The 19,316-nt window shown below is 38.7% G+C and overlaps 1 protein-coding gene and 1 pseudogene across 1 annotated transcript in view; one reads left to right on the forward strand and one right to left on the reverse strand.

Moving 5' to 3' along the window:
* ENTHD1 (ENTH domain containing 1) overlaps positions 1-18,377 on the forward strand; it is a 150,036-nt gene extending 131,659 nt beyond the window's left edge. Inside the window, exon 7 of the mRNA XM_007975853.3 lies at positions 17,142-18,377. Within this exon, the coding sequence (XP_007974044.3) occupies positions 17,142-17,746 (605 nt within the window). The 3' untranslated portion in view covers positions 17,747-18,377. The remainder of the gene's footprint in view (positions 1-17,141) is intronic.
* On the reverse strand, positions 9,767-10,923 carry LOC103223349 (mitochondrial fission regulator 2 pseudogene; annotated as a pseudogene).
* Positions 18,378-19,316: the final 939 nt, after the last annotated feature.

Genomic DNA, 19,316 nt, shown 5'->3' on the forward strand with positions numbered 1-19,316 from the left:
AGCAAAGACTTGGAACCAACCCAAATGTCCATCAGTGACAGACTGGATTAAGAAAATGTGGCACATATACACCATGGAATACTATGCGATCATAAAAAAGGATGAGTTCATTCCTTTGTAGGGACATGAATGCAGCTGGAAATCATCATTCTCAGCAAACTATCACAAGAACAGAAAACCAAACACAGCATGTTCTCACTCATAGGTGGGAATTGAACGAGAACACTTGGACACAGGAAGGGGAACATCACACACTGGGGCCTGTCGTGGGGTGCAGGAAAGGGGGAGGGATAGCATTAGGAGATATACCTAATGTAAATGACTAGTTAATGGGTGCAGCACACCAATATGGCACAGGGAGAAATTACACAAATCCGCAGTTTTAATTTGAGATTTTATTATTCTCAGCAATTGATAGAACTAGGCATAAAAATCCATGAGTATGTAGAAAGTATGAATAACTATTCAAAAACCTTAACTTACTTGAAATCTCTAAATCACGACATCCAACCACTGCAGAATACATCATTTTTCTTTTTTTTAACATTCTTTTTCAAGTGCAAAAGGAACATTCACCAAGAAAGAACACATACTGCATCATTAAAAACACAAAGTATTTTGAAATAAAGTATGGTATGAAAACAAAAAGTAACAATAAATTTCAAAAGACTGAAATCTTAAAAAGTATGGTCTCTGGCCACAGTAGAATTAAATTAGAAATTGATAACAATGAAACACATAAAAGAACCCCAAATATTTGGAAATTTAGCAATATGCTTCTAAATAATCTATGAGTCAAAGAAGAAATCTGAAGAGAAACGAGAAAATATTTCAAACAATGATAATGAAAATCAAAAAATGTGAGATGCATCAAAACTAGTAGGAAATTGCTAGAGGGAAAATGATAGCTTGAAGTGCTTATATAAGAAAGGAAGAATGCCTTAAAAATCATTGTTAGAAGGTTCTAACTTAAGATGCTTGGAAAAAAGGAACAAATTAAACCTAAAGTCAGTAAAAGGAAGTAAACAACAAAAATAGGAATAAATGAAATAAAAACAGATTAAAGGTGACTCTTTAAAAAGGTTAAAATTTATAAACCCCTATTAAGACTGATTTAAAAAAGATAATTACAAATTACCAATTCTAAGAGTGAAAGATAGTATACAACTAAAAAACCTACAGATACCAAAAGATTATGAGAGAGTATTATGAACAACGTTATGGCAATAGATTTGATGTCTTAGTTGAAATGGATAAGACAGCTGGCTAAAACTGACCTGAGAAGACCTTTGTGTTTGTCAGATAAGCTGGGGAAAAAAGATGTATAGATACAGACACACACACACACACACACACACACATATATTATCAAAAACACATCACAGAGCAAACCTCAGTTCCCTATAGTCTTACTAGTGAATTCCAAGAAAGAAGTAATGATAATCATATGCCAATTTTTTCAGAAAGTAGAAGAGGAAGGACTACCCAACTCATTTTATGAAGCTAGCATAATCTAATGCCAAAATCTGACAAAGATATTACAAGAAAAATAAATTATAGACCAATATTCCTCAAAAATTTACACAAATGTAGAAATCCTTAATCCTTAATAAAATATTAGCAAATCAAATCCAGCAACATAGAAAAAGAATAACACATCATGACCAAGTGGGATTTTTCCCAGAATTATAAGGTTGGTTTGACATTTGAAAATATGTAACTGTAAACTACCATATTAACAGAATAAGATGGAAATGACAAAATTATCTTGATTCATGCAGAAAAGCATTTGGCAAAATTAGACACTCATTTACAATCTTTAAAAAATTTAAGCAAACTATGAATAAGAGGGAACTTCCCTCAAGCTGAAAAAGGGTATATATTTTTAAAGGGTATATATTTTTAAAGGGTAGACTTTTTAGGCCAGATGTGGTGGCTCACACCTGTAATCCCAGCACTTTGGGAAGCCAAGGCAGGAGGATCAGTTGAGGCCAGGAGTTTAAGATCAGACTGGTCAACATAGCAAGACCCTGTCTCCACAAAAAATTTAAAACATTAGCCAGACATGGTGGCATGCGCATGTAATCTCAGCTTTTCAGGAGGCTGAGGTAGGAAGGTCACTAGAGCCCAAGAGTTTGAGACTGCAGCGAGCTATGATTGCCCCACTGCACCCCAGCCTGGGCAACAGAGCAAAACCCCCATCTCCAAAATAAATAAATAAATAAATAAATAAATAAATAAATAAATGTTTTTTAAAAAGCCCTAATATGTACTGCTGACATAATTAATGATGAAAGACTGAATGCTTTACCACTCAATCAGCAACAAAGAAAGGATGGCTGCTGCCGCTGCTTTTATTCAACATTGTATTAGAGGTCCTAGGCAGTGCAGTTAGGCCAGAAAAAGAAATAAAAGGAATAGGTATTGGAAAGGAAGAAATAAAATGTTTTTATTCGAACATGATATAATTATCTGTGTGGAAGATCTCAAAGAGTTTATCAAACAGGCTACTAGACCTACTAGGCGAGTTTAGCAAGATTTCAGGATACAAAGTTAGCATAAAAAATGTATTGTCCCAACCTGGACAACTGTATTAGTCTGTTTTCACACTGCTATAAATAGCCAAGACTAGGTAGTTTATAAAGGAAAGAAGTTTAGTTGACTCACAGTTCCTCATGGCTGGGGAGGCCTCAGGAAACTTAGAATCGTGGTGGAAAGAGAAGCAGGCACCTTTTCCACAAGGTGGTAGGAGAGAGAGATGAAGGAGGAACTGCCAAACACTTATGAAACCATCAGATCTCGTGAGAATTCACTCACTGTCATGAGAACAGCAGGGGAAACCACCCCATGACCCAATCACCTCCCTCCCTTGACGCGTGGGTATTACAATTCAAGATGAGATTTGGGTGGGGACACAGAGTCAAACCATATCATCAGCATAGGGAGACCCTGTTCCTATTTTTAAATTTTTAAATTTTTTTCTGAGATGGAGTTTCGCTTTGTCATCCAAGCTGGAGTGCAATGGGGTGATCTTGGCTCACTGCAACCTCTACCTCCTGGGTTCAAATGATTCTCCTGCCTCAGCCTCCTGAGTAGCTGGGATTACAGGTGCACGCCACCATGCCCAGCTAATTTTTGTATTTTTAGTAGAGATGGAGTTTTGCCATGTTGACCAGGCTGGTCTTGAACTCCTGACCTCAAGTGATCCACCCGCCTCAGCCTCCCCAAGTGTTGAGATTGCAAGCGTGGGCCACTGCACCTGGCCGAAAATTTTTTATTTTTTTTATTTATTTAGCCTGGCATGGTGGTGCACACCCTGTGGTCCCAGCTCCTTGGGAGGCTGAGGTGGGAGGATTGCTTGAGCCCAGGAGTTCAAAGCTGCGGTGAGCTATGATTGCACCACTACACTCCAGCCTGGGCAACAGAGTGAGACCCTATCTCAAAAAACAAACAATAAGAATAATAAATAATTAAATAATTAGAAATTAAAACAGTATCATTTACAGTAGCATTTTTTTAAAAAAATACTTAACAAAAGACATGTAAGACCTCTGCAGTGAAAACTATGAAATATTTCTGAGAGCAATTAAAGACCTAAATAAATTGAGAAGATACACAGTGTTCATGGATTGGAAGATTCAGTATTGTTAAGATGTAATTTTTCTCCAAATAGCTCTGCAGATTCAATGTAGTCCCAGAAGGGTTTTATTTATTTTTTTTTTTTATTTTTTATTTTTTTGGTAGAAATTGACAAGCTGAATCTTACATTTAAATGGAAATACAAAATATCTAGAGTAGCCAAAACAATTCTGAAAGCAAAAGAACAAAGTTGGAGGACTCCTACTACCTAATTTCAATTCTTATCCTAAAGCTATAGTAATCAAAATAGTGTGATATTGTCTCTATAGTACATATATTTTTGTATTGTTTTTATCGATACTTTGAAGCTTTTATAAATGTTGGAATATTGACCCTCTGAAATTTCTTGAACACCAGGTAAGGTGATTGGTTGAATAATAGAATAATATTTTCCTCCAATCATTGCTATTGTACTTAACTTGCTTATGTAATTGCTTATTAAATTCTTAATTATAACATTTTAACATTGATTTGTAAAAATATACGTGTGTGTGACCAGGCACCATGGCTCATGCCTGTAATCTCAGCTTGGGAGGCCAAGGCAGGAGTATCACTTGAGGTCAGGAGTTCAAGACCAGCCTGGCCAACATGGTGAAAGCTTGTATCTACTAAAAATACAAAAATTAGCCAGGCATGGTGACACACCTGTAATCCCAGCTACTCAGGAGGCTAAGGCAGGAGAATTCCTTGAACCTGGGAGGCAGAGGTTGCAGTGAGCCCAATCACGCCACTACACTCCATCCTGGACGACGGAGCGAGACTCTGTCTGAAAAAATGTGTGTGTGTGTGTGTGTGTGTGTGTGTGTGTGTGTGTGTGTGTGACATTGATAGGTTTAACAACATTTGACAAATTCTTAATAGGGTGAAATATGGTATTTCTCTATTGATAAATTAAGGCCAAATTATTTCAGAATTGGTCAGAACATGGCTTGGCTCCATGACTGAGGGCCACAATTTGAAAGTTGCCTAGTTCCTCAGAAGAGGCAGCATGAGCCTGATAGGGAGAGGATGGCAAAGCTCCCAGTCCTAGAGGGAGATTGGAGAATAAATCAAATGTCCCTTTAAACCTCACCATAAATTCAACCTAGGCTCCTACTTGGATGAATAGCATAGTTGCTGATAGCACAGGCTTTGGAGTAAGACTGCCTGGGATCATCATCCCAGCCCAACCACTAAATGTGCAGCCTTAGGCTAGACACCTGACCTCTTGCCGGTATCTTCATCTATAAAACAAAGACAATGATGGAACTACCACATTGAGATACTGTGGGGATTTAATAAATTTACAAATGCAAAGTGTGTGGAGTGGGACCTGGTGATAAGTGTAATATAAAATTTGCTATTATTATTCAAGTGTACGTATTTTTAATTCCACCTTTAGAACTGTAGAACCTCAATCCCGTCCTAACCCTCAAAATCCTCTCTAGTGGTTTCCAAAAGTACCCAGGAGTTTCTCATTTTATGCTCAGGAACAAGTAAATGCCTATCCTTCCAGAAAGGGCATTCCAAGCAAGGGAACGATACAGAGTTGTAACCAAGCAAAGAGATTCTGGGGAGCTCCAGTTCCCCATTAAGCAGCTGGAATGGTTTGATCACTGGTACTCCCCGACTTAAACAGTGGACTGACCAGCGTGTTCGCAAAGCCCTGGGAAGCCTAGCTTCCGCCTCTCTAACCAGCCCGGTATTTTCTCAATTTGTCAGATAAACCATCTTGCTTCACCATGGTTGTTCCCTCTGACCAGAACACTCCCGGCCCACCCCTTCCCCTAGTTCGCTGCTACTCATCCTTCAGAGGTCAGCTCAAATATCACTTCTTTAAGATTTCCTGACCTCCTAGGGTATTTCAAATCCCCCTAACTGTATGCTATCTTAGTACGCTATAATTATCCTCATCACACTGTCATTCTAGTTGACTGCATATGTACTAAGTTATTTAATGTATTAATATTTCTTCCCAACTGAAATGTCATCTTCGTGAGAGAAGAGACCATGCCTGCCCTGTTTGTTATTGCATCCCCAGCAGCAAACACAGTAGCTTTGCACTGTATTTAGTGCAAAGAAAATAGTCAGTGTTCAATATTTTATAAGTGAACCAAAGGCAGCTTAGTAAAGCAAAAGTGGAAAGTGTGCACGAAGAAACGGTAAAGGAAAACACAGGAAAATTAAGCCAGACAGATGATAGGAGCTTTGTGTGCCAGGTTAAGAAATCTGGACTTTAATTTGAAGACCGTGCTGGTCACTAAAAGTCTTAAGCTAGGCTAATGACCTTGTTTTAGGCATGCGAAATGCTGATCTGGCTGGTGAAACTGGAGGTGAGGAACACTTCAAAGGCCGTTGTAGGAAACCAGGTGAGAGGTGTTAGACAACAGAGGGTAAGGTAGGGGGAGATAGCCAGGAGCCTTAGGTGGATCACCATCTGAGAGAGGTGAACTAGAGTCCAGAATCCAGAAAGAAAGACTCACCCCATCTGGAGGGCCTGTAAGGAAGGAGGAGAAAGGATGTGTCAGATGTGAGGGAATGGTTTGTTGTTACCGCCTTTTTTTTTTTTTTTTGAGACAGAGTCTCACTCTGTTGCCCAGGCTGGCGTGCAGTGGCCGGATCTCAGCTCACTGCAAGCTCTGCCTCCCGGGTTCACGCCATTCTCCTGCCTCAGCCTCCCGAGTAGCTGGGACTACAGGCGCCCGCCACCACGCCTGGCTAGTTGTTTGTATATTTTAGTAGAGACGGGGTTTCACCATGTTAGCCAGGATGGTCTCGATCTTCTGACCTCGTGATCCACCCGTCTCGGCCTCCCAAAGTGCTGAGATTACACGCTTGAGCCACCGCGCCCGGGCTCTCTGCCTGTTATTTTTAATAAATAAGATGTATTGAGCCTTTGTGTGCCACACACTGTGAGTAATGGCCTGTTTCTTCTCATCAGAGGTCACCTGCCAAGCCTGAGGGATGTGGAGTGGTATAGGGACCATGAAGAGAATGCTTAGGTTTAAAACAGACACTGTAGAGAATGGAAGAAGGAGCTGGTAAGATGCTGGGTGAGCGTGATTGGTGCCACCCTAGTGTGCAGAGGCCTGTGGTTTACTCCAGTGGAACTGAGCAGCCTGGGCACAGGAATGAAAATGGTGGATATTTAAATCAAAATAGAATTAGGGCAGTGTGTGGCAAGCTACAGCCTCTGGGCCAAATCTGGCTCACTGCCGGTTTGGTAAATAAAGTTTTATTAGAATACAACCATGCTAATAATTTGCTGTTTTTGTGCTGCAACAGGCAGAGTTGAATAGTTGCCACAGAGACTATATGTCCCACAAAGCTCAAAATATTTGCTATCTGGTCCTTTGCAAAAACGGTTTGCTGACCCCTGGATTACAAGTTAGCAGGTAAGGCAGAATACATGGCAGCAAGGGAGTGGTAAGAAAGTGGTTGAAGAGATGGAGAATGGGGATCTAGACTGGTTAAGAGAGGAGGCAAAGCCAGGCAGGCATTGATAGAGTAGGAGAAAATAAGAGGATTTTCTTTGCATCTGTTCTCTTAGTGAAACCAAAGTACCAATATGTTAAAAAGAATGGGAGAGCTGGAAGTAAGCGAGAAGAAAAGTAATTTTGGAAAACAGGTTTCAGAGGAGGGCAGTCCTGAGTGATGACATGTTCTAGGGACTACTCAGAGGAATGGCTGAAGGTCATTGTGGTGAGGAATTCAAGAAACAGTGAGGCCAGGATGGATGACTAGTCTCCACGGACGGCGTCACTCAGGGTGATGGAGAATAGAGAAGATAGTGTCTGTGTTCCAGTTTTGTTTTAAGAAGTATTTGTTTATGTGAAGGGTCCAGGCCTGGCATTATAACTTCTTTGGAGATAATGAGTTAGGAAAATTTAAAAGTTCTTGCATGCTCATATTTTAGTGGATCTCAACTATCAGGAAAGTGAAGGCAGCCGCCTAATACACCTTAATATTTGTACCAAATGAGAGGTATATATTTGCTGCGGCAATCTCATTTGATCTTGATACTAAATAACTCTGTTCTTGGAACAGCTCATTTCTCCCCCTCAGTTTAAATTGTAAGTTATTTATCTGTAGCTCAAACTATTCTTTCAAGTTGCTAGATACTTGATCATGTACACAAAAAAGCGGGGAGGAAGCTAGTAGATTCTTAGAAGCTAGAAATGGTGGCAGACAGCCTTGATTATATTCTCATAAGCCATAGTTATAGTAAGTGTGTTCAACTACACTGGTCTTGGCTTTCTAATTTTTTTGGAGGAAAAAAAACACACTTTCTCATATTGGATAGTGGTAGGCATTGTCACTGCCTTCATCCTTTTTTCCTATCCAATTGGCTTTTTTTTTTTTTTTTTTACCATGGTCTTCACTAGTAGTTGTTCTAGATACCTGTTTTTCAGTCCACTTTTGATAGTGAAAGAAATCAAACTTGACACACAGACACATACACACAAGACCCATTAACCATGCACTTTTCCTTTTTGTCTGTAAAAGGCTTCAGAGCCAGAAATTGAAGAAAATGGTAGAAAACAGTTCTGCAGAGTGTCTTGGCAAAGCCTGAGTTACTGGTCAGGCTGACTTAGAAGCACTGTGCAGAGTAGAGTTGAAGGCAGCCTTCATCATCCCTGCAGGGAGGCAGCCCCAGCAACTCTTGTAGTATACATCTCCTGCCTCCTGTTTCACAGGCAAAAAAAACCACACCTATTTGATTTTCAGAACTTGTACTTTATAGGTAAGTGAGAAAACTCATCTTTAATCCAATTTTCCAATGAAAATTTAGCATAAGCAATTAAGAGGTTTCCTAAATCTATTATTTTATGTAGCATATTTATAATGACATTAAATTTCCAAATGTTACACTTTTTAAAAAATTGAAATCTAATTAATATGCAATAAAATGCATCCTTTTAAAATGTATGATTTAGTAGCTTTTAGTATATTCTCAGAGTTGTGAAATCATCACCACTAATTCAGAAACACTTTCGCCTGCTAAAAGTCCTACACTCATTAGCAGTCACTCCCCATTCTTTCTTCCCTCTAATTCCCATCAACCACAGCTCTTGTTGTCTCTATGTATTTACCTGTTCTAAACATTTCATATAAATGAAATCATGCAATATGTGGCCTTTTGTGTCTGGCTTATTTCACTTAGCCTAATATTTTCAAGATTCATCCATGTTGTAACATATATCAGTACTTCATTATGGCTAATTCCATTGTAATGAAATATATATATACACATATAAATATAGATATAGCTATATAGATAGAAAAATATAGTATATTGTATACCAAAAAGTATAGTGTATAGTATATAGTATACCAAAAAGTATATTTATTTCTCTCTATATATAGAAGAGAGATAGATCTCTATAGAAGAGAGAAATAAAGCTTTCTCTCTTCTATAGAGAGACAGAAATAGATACACTTTTTGCTATTACAAATAATTCTGTTACAAACATTTGTGTAAAATGTTACATTTTTATTTTTAAGGCTCATTTATTATACACTCTACAAAAGAACAGAGTATAAATGTAGTAAAGAACAAAGAAAACAAAAATGGCAGGCATTCACATTTCATAGCAATATGGACAAAACTTGTCAAGATTCTTTAAATACTTCTACTTTTAAATTTAACAGTCAAAATCAGTTTCTACAAATAATTTATTATCTCAGCAAGAAGTTTTAGAAGACTCAACCTATGTGATTCAAACTATGACTATCTTAATGAAAAAAGTTTAATGTTATCCTCTTTGAAAATCTCCAAATTGCTGGAAGCCAAGTAAAGCAGATCAGTACCAATTTTTAAAAGATTCAAAGACTTTTAATCCTATGACTTCTTAGGAAGTCATAATTGCTTAGAAAAATTATCCAAAGTATGTATTCATCTTTCAATGATATTAACATGCAAGAAAAAAATATCCGTACATCTAATTATCATCAGTAGCCAGTTAATTGCTGGATCTTCCAAAAACAGGGACAAGTCTTCTTAAAAGGAATCAAGGCTTTTCAGACCTCTCCACTAATATATTCCAGTACGTATAGACTTTGTTTAACTTCGTTTAACAGAAGAGAAGATCCTTTGAAGTGTAATGGAAGACAGGCTGACATATTTCTGTGGTCTCTCCCAAGTGTATCAGCTTTTGTTGCTGATACCTTGGTCAACAGCCTTTGTGCTTATCAGTTCTTCCTTAGTTCACTGTCCTTCTGACTGAGAAATGTGATGTCCAAATGTTGAAGTTTCTGGACAAGAAAATGGAGAAGGCTCCTAAGATCTATTTTCTTTCTCAAATGAATCATCTTTTGAAATGCAAATTTCTGCTTAAGTGCATGAGACGTTAAAGACACCGGATCCCCATATGAATTCTTTCTCTTCCTCTTATGAATGGGTCTGCCACCAGGTGACTGTTCAGTTGCACAGAGCTTCACTTTATTTATGTCCTCTAGAACATCCAACATGTTTATAACATCTTTATTTCTGTGGCTTTTTGAATGATGACTATACTAGCACCTGGGTGCTGTTTATTCATTTCAGTAGCTGGATTATCTGAGTCACAAATATTATTAGATCCTAGTTGTATGGGAATAAAACATGGAAGCTAGAGAGAAGAAAACTGAGGAGGAAGTGGTAGTGGAGGAGGAGAAGAAAGCATTGAACTTGGAAACTGATTTTTATTATGTTAAGGCTCATTATACACTCTACAAAAGAACAGAGTATAAATGTAGTAAAGAACAAATATATATGTGCGACTCCCCACTCAGCTGAACAACCCCTGATGATGGCATTTGTCCCAAACTAATGGGCCCATCATTCAAGCCAAAGGAACTAGAAATTTTTCAGTTCCTGCATTTCCACAATTGCAGCAATCTGAGAGTGAAGAAAAGTTAGCTCATCTTCAAGGGCACCTATTTTTTTTTTTTAATTGCAGCTTCATTTAGAAGCAGATCATTTTTCACTGGTTTGTTATGTTTTAGAGCAGATGACAGTGGATCCCAAACTAGTTGCAAAGGATGGACACGTTCCATTTTCTCTTCATTTTTCCATATACTATTTTGAAATCTGAGAAAACTGGCTTCCTCAACATTTTCCACACACAAAATATCAGCAAAAGATGAAACAATAGATCCAGAATTATCAGCGTCTACAGAGTTCAAGAACTGGATCAACTCAAAATTGTGCCTTCAACAAGGTTCTAACAGAAGCATTTTCCCAATAATGTGAACAGTATTTCTAGTTGATCCATAGTCTTTATTTTCCCAAATCAGCAAAACCTGATCTATAGGAATGCCAGAATGTTCACAATGAGAGACACTGATGAAGCAAATACAGAAGCCAATTCAAGGAAGCATTATCAGTTTCTTGGTACCTTTCTCTGAAGCTGGCCTTCTGGCAACTACCAGAATGGCAAGTGGAGGGCATTATGAATCCTGTCTCAGAATCCTCCATTGAAGAGGCACTGATCCTGGTCCAGGACTACGCACACATCGACCTGGTGTCTGCTCGCACACCTTGGATTGCAGGCCACAGTCAGTAACGATGACCTCACTGAGTGGTGTGAGATCAACCTAGTGCCCAGCCCCAGAACCCCTTCCTCAGCCAGGGTAACTCCCTAGGAGGCATGGTTGCCTCCTGTTCCCAGCCAATCTATCACTGGTCCCAAGAACAGGACCATTCAGTGTTACATTTTTAACCGTGAAACAAAATCAGAATATTTTAATTTGTATGTAGTTAACTTGACAGACATTGTATATCAGCTAGGGAGACTGAAAGAGGTGAATTGGAGAATGACAGAAACTTCTCTGTTTTACAGTGAACTATTTAAAGTGTTCAGTTGACCAAAGACCTTCTGCTTACAGAAAGATTTATATCTCTAGCTCATAAGAGTTTTTAATTATTTCTAGAAATTTATTTTTGCAGCACATTTCTAAATGCTTTTAAAATAGAAAGTTTTAATATCACGATTAACTGGTCCAATATTATTTATGAGTATAATAAGTTAAAGTTAACACATCAGCATTTGCAATAATTTTATCGGTGCTATCTTCAAGCAAGCCCAACATTAATTGGTGTGCATATATCACACAATGAGATTTTAAAATACAGCAATTTATTGTAGCTTATTTCGGTTCTGCTGAGTAGACTGTGTGAATGTTAACAGGAGACCCAAATAACTTCTGTAGTGAGCCTAGGCAGGAGAACTACATGGGCAGTGAGGATGCACCCTGAAGAGCAGCTTGAAGTGTGTGTACAGCTGTGGAGTGTTTGGAAACAAAAGTAAATTGGTATGCGGCAATTATAGATGAAGTGGCTTTTTATAAGCAAAAGCATCATGTAGCCCTATGACTCAAAACTGAAAAACTGTAAACAATGATAAGCGATTTCATCAGCAGTTGTAGTCATAAGGCAAAAGAAAGGTGGCTAAATAGTAGAAAGCAGTGGGTCCCAGACTTCAGCATGCCTCAGAAACACCTGGCAGCTTGTTACAACTTAGTTTTCTGGGCCCAACCCCCCAGTTTCTGATTTAGTAGATCTGGGACCCAAGAAATTCATTACTGACAAATTCCCAGGTGATGCTACTGCAGTCACATTTTGAGAACCACCAGCATCAAGTTAAATACCAGGTTTTTAGTCACAGCATATACGTGTGACTAACCTAACTGCATATCTTTAAATATATAAGATAACATGGGGGCCAGGCGCAGTGGCTCACGCCTGTAATCCCAGAACTTTGGGAGGCCGAGACGGGCAGATCACGAGTTCAGGAGATCAAGACCATCCTGGCTAACTCGGTGAAACCCCGTCTCTACAAAAAATACAAAATAAAAATTAGCCAGGCGTGGTGGCGGTTGCCTGTAATCCCAGCTGCTTGGGAGGCTGAGGCAGGAGTATGGCGGGAACCCGGGAGGCGGAGCTTGCAGTGAGCTGAGATTGTGCCACTGCACTCCAGCCTGGGCAACAGAGCAAGACTCTGTCTCAAAAATAAATAAATATAAATAAATAAATAAATAACATGATAGTAATATTTGACTCAAATATTATTTCCCTCTTGGCCTACTTAAAATGTTTCTTATTAAGTTATTCTTTCTGACTAGAGGGAGCTCACATTCTATTTCTAGAATCTTTTCTTAGTACTTTAACAGATATGTTTTAAGTCCTAGAATCTTTTTTTTTTTTTTTTTTGGAGACAGGGTCTCACCCTTTTGCCCAGGTTGGAGTGCCCTGGCATGACCACAGCTTACTGCAGTCTCAAACTGTCAGGCTTAGGTGATCCTCCCACTTTAGTCTCCCAAGTAGGTGGGACCACAGGTACACGCCAACATGCCCAACTAATTTTGGTACTTTTTGTAGAGAAGGGGTTTCGCCACGTTGCTCAGGCTGTTCTCAAATTCCTGGGCCCAAGCTATCCTCCCACCTCGACCTCCCAAAGTGCTGGGATTACAGGTGTGAGCCACCACACCCAGTCGAGTCCTAGAATCTCATCAAGAATAGATAAGTTCTGTAAAGTGATGCACCGATCTTGCCTCAAATATCCCTGCCAAATGGTTATTCGGGCTGTGCATGAGCTCTGAGCATCACTCACCATTATTATTTTTGTGTGTGAAGAACCATGACAATGAGAAAGTTTTTTTTTTATTATTAATTGGGCTAAAATCCGTTTTCTGTAAGTTCTACCTATTGATCCCAGTTCTAGCTCCTGCAAACTATGAGTAATGGAAGGTATTATTATTAAGGTTTTCTGATTGTCTTAAAATAATTAGATATAGCCTCTCATCCTTCTACTATCTCTTTTTGGGTAAAGATTAGTATATCCATCAACCATTTCTTATAGATAAGATGTCAAGTCTCCTCACTGTCCTGGTTACCTGCCTTCTAAATTTTATACTCAAAATTTAACATAATTTTATAATACAGTAAAAATAATTCTAATGTAATAGAATTGTGTGGAAGTATAGAATTGTGATTAAGATCATATTCTATGACATCAGAGAAACTTGAATTTGAATCCCATCTTTGACCTTTTCTAGCCTTGTGGTCTTGGGAAAGATTTTTAGCCTCTTTCAGATTCCTTTGCCTCATATTTAAAACGGAGTTATAAAACCTACTCCATCTGGTGCTAAACAAAGAGAATTTAAAAACAACTATTTGAGGGGGCCAGGCACAGTGGCTCACAGAGGTAGTCCCAGCTTTGGGAGGCTGTGGAGTGAGGATCACTTGAGGCCAGGAGTTTGAGACCAGCCTGGCTAATGTAGCAAGACCCCTTCTCTACAAAAAATTAAAGAAAAGAACCAGGCATTGGTGGCCCACACCTGCAGTCTCAGCTACTAGGAAGGCTGAGGCGGGAGGGTCGCTTGAGCCTAGGTTGAGGCTGCAGTGAGTCACGACTGTACCACTGCACTCGTCTGGGTGACAGAGCAAGGTCCTGTCTCTAAAAAAAGAAAAAACAAACAAACAAACAAACCAGGCATTTGAAAAGTAGTTAAGTCCTTAGGTGAACAATTACCATGAATACCCACCTACCTCTGCAACCTGTGGCAGAGCCTGAAGATTTGTTTGAGAGGGCAGATGGAAGGTCTCTGAAATGAGAGATGCCAGGTGGAGTTACAAGTGTGGGCACTGTCACCAAAACCACAGGATTATGTGATGATATGTAAACCAAATGCTGAATGCTGCAGCCCCCTCCCCCTGCTGGCCTCCCAGCACCCTGGTAACTACACCTTTACCCTCTAGGTAGGAGACAGGACAACTTTTCTCCTAGAGCCTCACTGGCCTAGAGGAAAGAACTAAAGATAATGACATTAGTGGTTCCCCAACAAATGACTAGTCACTGAAGCTCAAAGTTGACAAGTGTCATGCACACACTCAAAGTTCCTTTCAACTTTTAATCCTTAAACATAAGCAGACAGCAAGGAGTACCAAACATCTGAAAAAAAACTTCTAATATAAAACACTGAAACAAAAACAAAGAAAAATAATTTTGAGGAAACATACACTATGAAGGGAAAGGAAAACTTTTTCAAAAGCTTATTATTATCCTGAAAGAAATAAGAGAATACAGTATATGAAACAAGAACAAGACATTACAAAAAGAATTTCTGAAAACCAAAAAAAAAAAAAAAAAAAGAGCTCTTGGAAATTTAAAAATATAATAGCAGAAATATAAGAAATCAATGAGGATTGGAAACTAAAGTTGATAAAATCTACATGGAAGTAAAGCAAAAAGACGGAGGTAGGGAAAAATGGGAAAGAAAAGTAAGAAAATTAGAAGACTAGTCCAAGAGATCTAACATCTGACAAGAGGAGGTTCTGAAAGAGACAACAGAGAAAACACAGAGGAGAAAGTAAGTGATTAAATCATTTAGAATAATTTTCTGGAGCTGAAGGAAATAGGTTGCCTGATTGAATTGACCTCAGTGAATGAAAATAGTCTCACTTCAGGGCACATCACCGGGAAGCTTCCAAACCCTCTGAAACAAAGAGGAAATTCTGTAACACTTCAGAGATAAAACAGGTTACATGCAATGAGTAAGAATTCGAATGGCTCCAACCCCTGAACAGCAATACTAGAAACAAGAAAACAGTGAAATGTGGCCTTCAAAATTCTGAAAGAAGGATTTCTGACCTAGAATTCTTTATCTAGCCAAACTATCATTAAGCCTAAAAGTAGAGTATAGACATTTTGCAGACATGTAGGTTCTCAAAACATTTACTTCTCATGGCTGTCATCGTCAACATGCCCACTACCATCTTTCCACCTTTGTAATCCAAAGATAGGCTGTCTCGATTAGCCTGACCTAGATTCCTAACTGTTCTTGGCTTTTCTTGACCATGTGCTGATGAAGTTCCTGCTTTCCTTTTCATGTCCCTGCTGCTGCATCAGCTGAGAATACATTTCATCCCCAAAAAAGTTTTGTGATTGGAATTTTTCCTGAGAACTGGAGATAGGCCATGGAAAGCTTTGAAACAAAAAATAGAAGCTGCCTGTCCTGGCCATAGTTTTTACAGGAGGTCCAATTTAGTTTAGAAGGGACCTGAATATGTAAAGCAAAATAAAATAATGTAGAAAAATAAGCCATGTGTTCTCATTAGTAAGCATCAATTTCCCTCTTCTGTGACTTACAATGAAACTTTTTTTAAGTAGCAGGTTCAGAGTTCATTGCAAAGAGTTTAGAACTGGATTCCACCAATTTGTATCACATATCATAAGTGAATGTAATAGACATTCCAGGAAGAAAAGAAAAAAGTTCCATGTTTAAGAAAGCTTACAAAACATTTAAATAAATTACTGAAGATTTCTCAGAACTTTAAATGCACTGATGGACATTGTTAATCTCCTTTTGGGAAGCACAATATACAATTGCCCAGTTGTATTGACTATGAAGCCTGTTTTTACAACACATCTTCTAACATCTGAAGGAACACACTGTTTCTCAGAAAAGTTTGGGAAATAATGATTTAGAATGAAGTGTGGGAGATTTAATGTGATGTTGCCTAAAGGGAAGTAAAAACTTTCCCAAATCTGTAATTTTATGGAAAAAAAAAAAAAAAAGGCTTAGAATGCTTTTTACTTCATTTATAGTTTCTTGGTGAGAAAAAAATGATTATATACATGTGCTAAAGTGTTCTAGATCTCAGATGTGTTGGACTTCAGTCCTGATTATATTTCACTATAGAAAGAAAAATATTTATTTCACTAACTTTTGGGTACTTGTAGTTGGTAGTTCATTTTGCCATAATAATCTCTATAGGAAAAAAATAAAAAAAGTTGGGGCCGGGCGCGGTGGCTCAAGCCTGTAATCCCAGCACTTTGGGAGGCCGAGACGGGCGGATCATGAGGTCAGGAGATCGAGACCATCCTGGCTAACTCGGTGAAACCCCGTCTCTACCAAAAAATACAAAAAACTAGCCGGGCGAGGTGGCGGGTGCCTGTAGTCCCAGCTACTTGGGAGGCTGAGGCAGGAGAATGGCGTAAACCCGGGAGGCGGAGCTTGCAGTGAGCTGAGATCCAGCCACTGCACTCCAGCCTGGGCGACAAAGCAAGACTCCGTCTCAAAAAAAAAAAATAAAATAAAATAAAATAAAAATAAAAATAAAAAAAATAAAAAAAGTTGAAGGAATCTGTTACAGGTTTCTCACACTTTCTACTTTAAATACCAACTTAAAATGCTGGCAGTCAGTAGAATGGGGTTTAATACTTTTCTGCTCTCTCTGATTAAGTTTAGTGTAAAAATATGTTGGGCAGGGTTTGAGTCAAGATGAGTCAAGATGAATATTGATAATTCTATTTTAGTTTCATTTCCATGGTATTATTGATATACAATACATCTGTAGAGTTTCTTAGTTTCCTGCTTTGGGTTTTTTTAAGCTTATTATGAATAGTTAACATTTAAAATTCTAAGCAGTTTATTTATGTTGAGCCCTTCCAGATAGGCTTTTACATTATAAAATTATTTTAGCTATTACTCTCATTTGTATGTTGCATAAATCTTTTTCTCTCATTTACACATTTTAGTTTCAACTGCCTCTGAGGGAGCATCTTCCTTTTCTCCTTTATCCATGTCATCTCCTGATTTAGCCTCTCCAGAGAAGTCAGCTCATCTCTTATCCCCAATTCTGGCTGGACCTTCCTTCTGGACTTTGTCCCATCAACAGTTGTCTTCTACCTCCTTTAAAGAGGAAGATAAGACAACCAAGCTGCATCACTCCTTTGCTTCTAGGGGCCCAGTGTGTTCTGATGCACAGGAAAATGATAGCCTCAATCTACTGGGAATTCTTCCAAATAACTCTGACTCTGCTAAAAAGAATGTAAGTCATATTTCTAGTAGGCACTGGGGAGAGTTTTCCACCCAAAATGTAGACCAGTTCATCCCTCTGTCCTGCTCTGGTTTTCAGTCAACCAAAGACTTCCCCAGGGAACCTGAAGCAGAGAATTCCATTAGTGTTCTTTTAAGGGAGGTAAAATGTGCAATCGCTAGATTACATGAAGATCTGAGCACAGTGATCCAAGAACTTAATGTCATCAATAACCACCTGATGAGCATGAGTCTGAATAGTTCACAAATAAGCCAGTCCTCGCAGGCCCCCCAGTCTTCTGAGGGGAGCTCGGATCAGATCTAATCATCACAATATCTATTTTTGATAGAACTTGTGCGGTTCCACTTCCCCAAGACTTAATATTGTATAAATTCATATTACTATGGCAAAAAAAGGGGATGGTTTAATTTTTCCTTCTCAGGTTTATTAACAAGTATCTTTCAAACTAATAATTTCATTTGGGTGGTTTATTTTTTAAAAGGGAAAGATGTCACCTTTGATAATTTCAGATTTGGATATTAGTTCATTTGAAACAGAAGAGAATTTCATTCTTTGATGCTCTGTACCTCAAATGGGTTAAGTATTAGTGAAAATTGTGGTAGGACCTCAAACTGCAAATGACTATTCAAGAGCTTTTGGATAAGGAGGCAGAAAGAAGCTCTTTACCTTTCAACTGTATGGAGCTTGTTAACAAGCCTCTGAGGTGACCTAGGAGGATCGAGCTTGGGGTATACATTTCACACATTCTTTTGCAAGTTTTAGGTTCTGCAAACCAAGGGCCAGAAATGTATTCTTTCTTCCAGAGGCTAGTGTTGGGAGTTAAATGGAAACAAGCAGGACATGGGGCAAATGTTTTTACTGTCCATGTATATTGCAAAGTGAATTCAAATCCATCCTTTTATTCTATTTTAGAAAATAAATTTGATATTTTTCATCTTATGTGTATCTTTTTAATTCATTTTAAATTCAGCCTTTCAAATAGAAATGTCTCAGTTCTTTATGGGCAAAACAATCCAATTTGGGGATTACAGACCAGTGATTCCCAACCCTGCTGCACACAGGAATCACCTCAGAAACTTTTTTGCTGTTGTTGTTTTATATTTGTCTGAGAGAATAGTGTAATGGGCTCCATGTGCCCACCACTCAGTTTCAACAATTACCAACTCAAGGCTAAAATAATCCTGATTATTTTGAAGACATACAAAACATTTTTAAAATATACTAATGCCAGGGTCCTGCTCCCAGACAAATTGAAACTGGTTTTCGTCATGCAGACTGGATTAGGAGTTAAAGGAATTGTCAGTGAAAGGATTTTAAAGCTGGAGGAATTTGGCGTGGTTGAAGAATGGCAAGAAGGCTGGTGTGGCTGGAGTGAAGTGAGCAAAGGGGAGAGTAGACAAGAGATCAAGGTCATGGAGCAAAGATGACAGATGACATAGGTTCTTAAAAACCACTGTTAGAGACTGGGTGTGGTGGCTCACATCTGTAATCCCAGCACTTGGGGAGGCCAAGGCAGGTGGATCACAAGGTCAGGAGTTCAAGACCTGCCTGGGCAAGATGGTGAAATCCCATCTCTATTAAAAATACAAAAAAAAAAAAAATTAGCCGGGCATGGTGGTGGGCACCTGTAATCCCAGCTACTGGGGAGGCTGAGGCAGAGAATTGCTTGAACTCAGGAGGCAGAGGTTGCAGTGAGCCGAGATCACGCCACCGCCCTCCAGCCACTGGACAACAGAGTGAGAATCCATCTCAAAAAAAAAAACAAAAACAAAAACAAACATTGTTTGAGATTTTGGCTTCTACTCTGTGAAAATAAAAAATAGGATGGAGTTTAGGATATAAAATGATACGTGACCTTTGATTCTTTTTTTTT

Source organism: Chlorocebus sabaeus, chromosome 19 (assembly GCF_047675955.1).
Source record: "Chlorocebus sabaeus isolate Y175 chromosome 19, mChlSab1.0.hap1, whole genome shotgun sequence".
NCBI lineage: Eukaryota > Metazoa > Chordata > Mammalia > Primates > Cercopithecidae > Chlorocebus > Chlorocebus sabaeus.